The sequence below is a fragment of the Sarcophilus harrisii genome, chromosome X, assembly GCF_902635505.1.
Source record: "Sarcophilus harrisii chromosome X, mSarHar1.11, whole genome shotgun sequence".
Classification (NCBI taxonomy): Eukaryota; Metazoa; Chordata; class Mammalia; order Dasyuromorphia; family Dasyuridae; genus Sarcophilus; species Sarcophilus harrisii.
The window spans coordinates 51363572-51373130 of record NC_045432.1 but is presented as its reverse complement, the minus strand read 5'-3'; the positions used below and the strand labels follow the sequence as shown (position 1 = coordinate 51373130).

General features: G+C 46.6%; 1 protein-coding gene across 2 annotated transcripts in view; it reads right to left on the bottom strand.

Annotated features, from left to right (window-relative positions):
- Positions 1-2573: 2573 nt before the first annotated feature.
- Positions 2574-9559, bottom strand: part of MAMLD1 (mastermind like domain containing 1) — a 54872-nt gene continuing 47886 nt past the window's right edge. For both annotated transcript variants that reach the window (XM_031944784.1, XM_031944783.1), the window contains exon 2: positions 2574-6921. In XM_031944784.1, the coding sequence (XP_031800644.1) occupies positions 5152-6921 (1770 nt within the window). In that variant the 3' untranslated portion in view covers positions 2574-5151. The remainder of the gene's footprint in view (positions 6922-9559) is intronic.

Here is a 9559-nt window from a genome sequence, read left to right as displayed (position 1 = left end):
AAAACATTCAGTCAATCAACCAGTGACTACAGGATATTACACAAAGGTGACTAAAACTTTATCTTTAAAATGTACTGAACTGACGATAAATTCGGTGAACTTAAAGAGATTTTCCCCTGTGACTTAAAAAGTGTCCTTTTGTAGACTCGTAACAGGATCACAGATCTGACTGTGACATCTAGTTCAATCTTTTTATTTTGCAGACAGGGAAACTGAGGTCCAGAGAGCAGAAATGACTTTTCTAAGGTTTTCTTTCCATGTTTCCTATTAGCAACCTCGGCCTCAGCCATCAGTAGAGCACTGAATTAATCGAGAGACATTTATCAAGCACTTACTACTCGGTACTTCACTTTCAGCAGAAAGACAGCCCTTCCTGCCCTTGAGCTTACAGTCTAGACAGGGGAGACAACATGTATATACATGGCTATATTTAAAAAAAAAAAAAAGGACACCAGAAGCCAGCAGCGGCTGAAAAGATCCCTGCTGTCATTTTCTTCCATGTTTGAAAAACAGGCCTATTGTTGAACTTTCACCTCCTCTCCCTTTAGGAATCCCACCATGGGTGCAGAAGCAAAACCAGCTGGGCCAAATTTGTGACTGCTTGTGCCCAACTTCCTTTTCAGTTGAAAGGAGCAGTAAGGGGTACAAGTGAGCAGCTGGGGACAGGATTTGCCCTTCCTATGCTTATTTTTCCTGACCATGAGCACTGCCAATCGTGTTAGGTGTCAGCAGGGGTGCACCCAGCCAGGAGAATGGTGTTTACTGGAAGCTTTGAAATAACAGGTGGCCTGGAGGAATTTTTTACTGTATCCCGCCAAACTATTTCCAATGCTTGGGGAATCCAAAAAAGAGTTCCAGGTTTTAAATTATTGCTTGGCCTTCCCTTCTTCCTCTTAAATAAAAAAATACAGCATACAGGTAAATCATCATTAGCTATAATCCCCCTTTGACATCCTCCTTCAGAATGTACATTCCTGGAGGCAATATTAACAGTAAGACCCTTTATGGTATCCCCCGATACAGACTGTGCTCGCATGAACGGCTGCCAACATTCCCTCTGTGGGGAAGGCAGGGTTTGGGGAAAGGTGAAGACTAGAGGTTCTTCAGATTTACCAGCTGTCTGGTCAGTGGATGGTTTGGGGGACTGACTGACTGAAAGGGATGCAATTAATTAGTCACTGAAGATATAACGTTGCATCACACACAGCCCCATATTCTATGGGGATTTTATCTGGCCTCTCCTGTTCTTCCTCCCAGTCAAAACACCAAAATGCTCCATCCTTGGATGTGTTACTTTGCAGCTAGAGCCCTTCCTGTGCTCCTCTTTCTGTCCTTCAAAGGTCAGATTTCATACTTTGGGTTCACTTTTTTCCCCAACCGGTTACTACCCATATTTCTTCTCCACCACAAAGCCGTACCTTTCCCTCACTCTGGAGGAAAAAGGAATGGGGATATTCCACAACATATTGAAACACACATTTTTCTGCATGCAGGCATATATGTATAATATTTTATATATATTTATGTATCGACACAATACACATCACGGATACACAAACACAGGAGCTTGACGCCGGGACCCCGCCTCCCCCAACATTCTTTAGGATAGTGTTCATTTCCTTTTGGGCTTCTGTGTTTTTGTCTTTGAGCAATTGTAACTCTTAATCACTGGTTACCATGTGCAAAATCCAAGGTGGTGTTTCTTAATCCTGCTTTTGCAACACCCTAGGATAGCTCCAGTCCTCTGAGGGGCTGAGCTGGTGGAGAAAGGGGTGTCCTAAAAATCTCAGAGCAAATTGAATTGTACTCAAGTTTGCTTTTAAAAAATGAATGTCGGCTTTCAGCACTCAGGGGACAGAGGGTGGGTTTCACAAGAGTCAGACCAACAAGGACAGTCTCATAGCACCTTATAGGCTGGAAACCCCCTCCCCCCCCCAGCTACAGCTCTCTCCTGTAAGCATGGGCGTGAATGGCTTTGATTTCTTTTTTTGAGTGACTTCACTTAAATCAGTCACCTGATAAGAAAGTGAAATTCCCTGAAGATGCAATGTCCTCATTCTATAGCAAAAGATGGACTACTGTACACGGCTGGAATTTTCATTTATGTCAAAATGTTCCTTCCCAGGGATTTTCTTTCTATTTTCCATTCAGAATCTGCTTTTAGAAATGACGGTACAGATTTTAAGCAAACATTCAGCCTCTCAACAGTGCCTGCCATTCACAGGTAGCTCAAGGAGTTGTAATTGCCTGAGAAGGAAGGCCCTTTAGTGGGTAATGACTGTTATGTAAGTTTGGGTTTGTAAAAATCAATGAAACACTGGGATTTATCTGACTGGAAATGAGAAAAATGCAGCATCTATAACCATGTCTCAATTACCCTTATCTTAGCCACTTTCTCCCAGTTTGCCTCCAATATGCTCTCGCTGGTACTAGTTTCTCTCTGGTACTAGTTTCTCTCTCTCTCTCTCTCTCTCTCTCTCTCTCTCTCTCTCTCTCTCTCTGTCTCTCTCTCCTTTTGTCACTGTGTCTCTGCCTCTCTCTTCCCTCCCCTCCCCCCACTTCCCCTCCCTCTCTTTTCTTCCTCTGGAAAAGCTGCCACGACCAAGTGCGGAAGCCTGGGAAGTTACGTGGGGAAATCGCACAACCCCGAAGTCTGGCTAGTTAACAGGAGATGTTGACATGCCGTGACAGGAATCTTTCTTGGTACTCCTTGACTAGGAGGATAATATTCTCAGTACAGAGGTGGTAATGGAGTGAAAAGGAGGGAATAAGTCAGTCAGTCGACAAGCATTTAGTAGAGAGATAAATCAGGGAACTGGGGAAGAGCCTCAGGGGTCTGCAGTAGGATAGACAACTCATTGGCAATGTCTTGCCCAGAGCAGTCACTGAATAAATGCTTCTCTGGATTGGGTTCTGCAGTGACCACCTCACACAATTCCACATGACGCAGAACAGAGCCCAAGGGCTATCTCGGGAAAGCCAGGGGTTCTCCGCTTCCCCATGCTGTCCACATACATAAAGAAGAGCATTGAGGTCTAATTCATACCCGGCGCCTTACCTTGACTTGAGGTGGAGATGGGCAACTCATACCCTTGGCGGGAGGGGGGAAGACCTAGTCCTTCGGTTATAAAGAGGATACTCCCAACCCATCCTCGCAGAATCCTGCATTCACATGGAACCTCAGAGCTGGAAGAGACCTCAAAAGCCATTTATTCCAACCTAGAGTGGAGCAGGAATCTCCACTACAGCATTCTTGGAAAGTAGTCACTCATCCTGGGCCTGAAGAGCGTCAGTGAGCGAGAACCCTCTGGCCTGGATGTGGCCCCCTCTACTCTGTGACAGTTCTCATGCTTAGGCAGCTACTGAAGATGACTGGCTGCCACATGAGGGAGAGGCTAGGAGCTATGTGGTTTGGTGGGAGAGAACACTCTTTGCACTACTGAGTAAATAAAGACAAGGGAAGAAGAGAACAACCTAGCACAGTGGGAAGGAGGCTAGACTTGAAAGTCCAAGGACTTGATCTAGAACATTGGCTCTGCCATTTTGTGTGACTCTGCAAATCTGCTCACCTCCCAGGACCTCAGTTTTCTCTTCTGTAAAATGAGAACGTTGAACCAGCTGAAGGAGCTTAACCTAAAATCTAAGGAGAATGTGATTTCTTTTGATAACGGCATTTCAGTGTCATCCTCTAAATCACATTGTGTGCATTTAAATCAAATCACAGAAGGACACAGTAATCCTCCACCAGAATAATGCCTGAAATTGCTTTCATCAAAAGAAAATTTCTATGGATCACCTCTTCTAACAAAGGGTGGGTCTGACTCAACTACCCTTCCTTCCATAGGGCTTCATTTGACAGGTCATCTCTTGAAGAGATCTCAAGATGGAGGAGACAATAAGTTTTCCCCAAGGTGACAATAGAAAAGAATGAGTGTCTTCATTGGGGAAGACCAGGAGTAGTCTGAGGCAATGTCGTCCTCTGGAGGTCCCTAGGCAAGTTGAAATGACCCTGACTTTCCAAAGGCTATTCAGGGAAATCTAAATTCTTGCTGGTTCTACCAAGCCAGAGAGGCTTCTGGGACAGTTCTGGCAACACATTATATGTGTACTGTCCTACTCCTGGTCTTTCTAAGTGCACAGAGGCTCCCTCATCACCAGAAGGCTAGATACCGAGTAATACATTTGCAGGCGTCCCACGATCCAACAAAACCATGTTATCAGAGAACAATAAGGCTTACAATCTTAGTGGAAGGAATAGGCATCCCAATGAAGGCAGGGATCCCATTAATCTCTTTGGGCCTTCTCCTTCATGCACTCATGATCTAGCCAAATTGGCTTTCTGAGTCCACGTATGATATTCTGTTTCCTGCCTCCAAACCCATTAGCTGGTGCTCATTTGTGGAGCACATGCCCTCCTCATCTCTGACCCTTAACATTTCTAGTTTCCTTTAAAGCTCTGCTTAAGTGCTGCCTCCTCCCAGAAGCCTTTCCTGATTCCTCTCACCCCTACCAAGTGCTAGGGTTCCTAGCTGGTCCCTACCATCCTAGCTGGATGGTAAAAAAAATGACCTTGTATTATTTACTTGGCATATGTTTCATATTTCCTAAAATGTTGCTTTCCCTCATAGAATAAAAACTCCTTGAAGGCAGGGACATTTTCCTTTTTGCATCCCTAGTAACTAACACAGTTCTTGACACATAGTGGGAGTTTCATAAAAGTCTGTTGTTGAACCGAACCTGATTTATAACTAAGTAAGTTCTGGTTGAAGAATGCCCTGGCACGAATGCTTATGGCAGCAAAGTTTAAATAAATAAATGATCGTATCTCTTGTACAGTAATTTTTTCCAGTGGTGTTATTAGGTTTGCTGAATCAATCCCCTTATGAGCAAGAGCACCTGCTAGCTAGAATAACCCATCTACAGCCAGGGTGTGCCGAACCGCTCTCACTTGGGAAGCTGCCTCACCTGAGTGGGGGCCCAGATCGGTAACTCTGACCTCATTAATGCTAAAAACTAGTCAGACGCACGCAATCGGCTGGCTTCAATATGCTTTCCCCCATATCAAGCCCGATCTTGGGATCAGGATGCCTAGATGCGCTCTCCATAATTAGGCCACAATAGAATATACCATTTTCCCAAGTCAGCAGGAAATCAACAAAAGCCAGTCGGAGATTCTCTCACCTGTCTAGGCTGAGAAGGCAAAGAGGCAGGTGACATATGTCGTTGGGTCCTCTGCGGTTGCTGCATCATCTGCTGTAGCAAAAACTGTGTACTGTTGGGCTGCTGGGCCTGCAGCTGCTGAGTGGAGGCCTGTGGAGGCTGCTGCAGGTAGTGGAGCAGGGACTGCTGCCCTGAGCTTGCAGTCATGGTTGCCACCTTCTGGGGGGCTGCCTCAGAAGTGAAGTGGGACAGGGGCTTGGTATTACCAAAGGAAAAGGGCTCCTGACTTCCAGGGCCTTCATTCACCAGCCCGGACTGCAAGCCACCGGAAGCTTGCTGTAGGATCACACTGAGATTTTTCGATGGATTGTTGCTTATGGTCTTATACAGCGGGTTCTGCTGCTGCTGCTGCTGCTGTGGTGGCGGTGGAGGTGGCGGCTGCTGCGGCTGCTGCATCCCCCCGGCTTTACTGACGTTTGGGATCAGAGCGCCCTGTGGACTGAAGGACTGCTGATGCAGAGCTGGGCTGGAGAGCTTATCTGGCCGGTATGGTGAGGATGGATTGGTAGTGACCATGCTCGAGACCAGGCTGCTCGAAGGACTCTTGATACTGGTGGTAGGGATGGCCGGGGAGGTCATGTTGGAAAGCATGACATTGGGAGGGCTGAACTGCTGCTGTTGCTGAGTGAGAATGGGACTGGACATCATCTCTGAACCAAAGGGCCCGGAGGGACCTCCGCTAGAGTTGCCACTGACGGACAGATTGGAAAGCAAGGCAGTGGGAGAGGTCTGGAGGTTGCTCCCCGGCAGAGTGGTGGATGATATTCCAGACACCATGATGTTCTGAGGGCTGTACGGCTGCTGGTGTGGCGAGGACCCCGGTGGGTACGGTGGAGAAAGGCCCGGAGACGCCATAGTAGACCAGCTGGATGTTGGCATTTGCTGTTTTGTAGAAGATACTTGCTTGCTGGCTGCCAGGGCCTTCAGTTGGTGGGCGTGATGCCAGTGAGGTCCAGACAAGGTGGGTAAGGAGCCAGTTAGCATATTCCGGGGCTGGCACTTCGTCTGGGTTGTCGAAGAAACAGGCGAGGTGGTAGGCTTGCTGGGAGGATGAGCCGGGTAGCTCGCTCCTGCCGAGGAGGGCCGCAGCTGAGGCGACCCGCTTGTCACCGTCTGTCCGCAGCTAGGAGAAAACTCCTTGCTGGTGACGTGGTTCTCCAGGTGAGCCGTTTGAGGAGAAGGCTTAGGAGTGCTCCTCAAGGTTGGTGGCGCAGAAACTATCCCAAGTGGTTCTTCTGGCTTGCTCCCCAGAATATTTTCCAGATCAAGATCATTAGGAGAAGGATCTGGCATTTTGGTTAGCTCTTCCAGGAGATCCTGAAGCTCCTGATCCACAGTCTGCAGACTGTTTCCTTTTTCATCGTAATGAGCCATACCGTCCGCTCCGCCCATCGGCCCTTTCTGTCCGACCTCTGTATTTGGCGGCATGCTGAACGAAGACCCAACGTCATTATCGTTCATCTGATTATTTTCCAGTAGGACCGAATGGTCAGCCATGCCCACGGAGGAGGAATTATGATCCATAGAAAATGACGACATCTGTACCTCGGTACATGAGCTACTGGGGTTGGTACTTTGTCCCATAGAAAGAGTAACATCATCAAGGCAAGGTCTCTTAATGTCATGAGGGTAAAGGTCATCAAAGGAACTGCTGTCGGGAAAGTTGTCTCCTTCCAGTTTCCTCTTAATGGATCCCTGGGACTGAAAGAAAAAGATAATAAGTATTTGGCACATCAGAGCAGCAAAGGAAATCAGCGAAACGGGGCTCTTCCAACAGAAGCCAGCTGCCGAAACGAGACCTTAAAGGTAAACCGGCCCCGCCCCGATTAAAGCGAGCAGATACCGGAGCTGGATAATATTTTCTCAGCTCGTTTCTTTGTCTCCTTTTCTCCTAAACGGTTTTATTACATTTCAAATCGGGCATTAAGCCCCTTACATATTAAGCATGCCAGATAGTTATGTAAAAAGTCTTCTTTGCCCAATTAATGGGAGAGTGCAATGAAATGAGGCAGAAATCATCAATTGGATGAGCCGTTGCCAAAGCCAGACATTTAAGAGCTAACTAGGAAAAATCTAAGATATTTTTTTGATTCCTCAGAGCCAGTATGTCTGAAATAATCTTCCAAGTGACACATGTTCCAATTTTTTTGTAAGTGACATATCAATATGGACATTAAGCTTTCAAACCGTCTCCTTCAAAGACGCTTCCTCAATCACCTTACACCTCCCGGCTCGGCTCGGCACTTTTGCCCGGGCCGTCTGTCCCTCTGTGCCTGGCACGCGCTTGCCCTTCACCTCACCATCTTCCTATTCCCGTCTTCCTTTCGGACAGACCTCAGGTCCCCTCTCCTGCATCTACTGTCTTGGGTACCCATCTCCCATCCCCATCTCCCCTCTCCCAGCCGCTAGTCAGCTTCTCCTCCTCCTCCTCCTCCAATTGGAGGTCTTCTATTTCCTTATTGCCCCAGCCCGACACACCATTAGAATGTAAACCCCTTGAAGACAAGGGTTAGTTAAATTTTCTTTGCATGACCCACTCCTGGCACAGTGCCTGGCACATAGTAGGTACTCAACCAATGCTCGTCATGGAAGTGAATACTGGACAAATACCAAACAGCGGATAAAATCTTTAATCTGGAGGACGCTACCAAGCTTCGGACTTTAAAATAAAGTGAAGACATTAGTCACTCAGTCCATTTAAATGAGAGAATTATTCATCCAGACCTCTTGAAAAATGCTCCCCGAACACAATGGTTCTTTCACTGGTTTCATTCCTCATGCCAGGCCAGACCTTCCTAAATACAATTTTCTGTGGCTATCATTTTAATAACCACACCCTGTATATCAATGGGATTAACACCACAGCCACAAGTGAAAAGGGACAATTGTGTGTGGGGGGGAAGAGAGATAGACTACCTGTGTCCTGCTTAATCAAGAGAGGAAAGGAGGAGAATGGAGCTAAATGCCAAGGGAGGGTAGGATGGCTCAGATTAGACAGGCTTCCTCTTTAACATAGCTTTAGATAACTTTTTTTTTTAAGGCAGTCTTACAAGGAAATGTGAGGTTGACCTAATGATCCCCATGCTTCTTTTCTGACTAGCTTATACTTAAAGCTGAGCTCACAGCATGGATACGGTACACTTGCACACAATAGAGAAGGCAGGCAGCAGTCCCCCTTGCGAGTCTAATTTGGGCTTGGAGTTCTAAATGATCACCTGTCCACTTAATAAATGTTTATTGACTGACTGACTGATTGGTATATGGAGAGTTCCCAGGCAGAGTTCACAAGCAGCTGTGTCTAAATCCCAAGTCAGGAAGTTTTAGTCTCCTTATTTCACAGCTTCAAGAAGTAGGTTTCTCCCTACACACACACACACACACACACACACACACACACACACACCCCTGGTGGCAGTCCAGAAATGACTGCTTAGAGTTTTCCCCAAACCTGCAACACCTCTAAAGGAAAGCCGGCTCTCACAGAGGAGATTGCCAATCCAGGACAAAGGGGCCTGAAACATCTCCAAGTTCTCTGTGGGCAGGACTGCCAACTAGCAGGAGGAGAGAGAGTGGTTGATCTGTGCACAGTTCTAGAATAAAGAACTTCACGAAGGCAGAGAAGATCGGGCCAGTCACACAAGCAAATGCTTCTGGGACCTTAGCGAGACACTGCTAAGTTGGGGAAAGGGCAACGGAATGGGAGCAAGAAACAGGCTGGAGGCGGGAGGGCAAATAGGTATCACCTATATTTCTCTCTTTCTTTTATTGCAGGACATAGTCTCAGAACCCGTTCTGGAACAGGAGAATCCAACTTAGAACCCAGGAAGTACTGCCCCGAGCCTTTCTTTCTCTACCTTTTACCCCCAACCCCATGCCTTTCTATCAGCAAGAGGACGCTCAAAGAAACAAACACCAGTCATGGGCCATGAGATATTTCTCCTCTTTGGGGTTCAAAATACTGAGGTTTGGAACACTCCAAATCTTGGGACAAGAAAGATGATTCACTGTAGCCAAGGATCTTGGGTAACCTGACTGTCCCTAGGGGCTAAAATATAGGCCCTATGGTGCCAGAAGTTTCAGGATATAGTGTAGTACTTTGCCTTTCTTGGGCTTACTTTCAAAGGCTCCTTTGATCATACTTAGAAATCTTTTAGAGACAAATGTGTTGTTTCCAACTTTATGGTGAGGGTTTGCAAATGCTAGTCATAAAACTTGGACCTCACAGAGCCCTAGCAGTACAATTCAAATGCTGACCAACTTGAAATAAGGCCTTAGTAAAGAAGGATTATAGAGAGCCAAGAAAGAGAGAAGAGGGAAAAGAAAAAGAAAAGTGAACCCT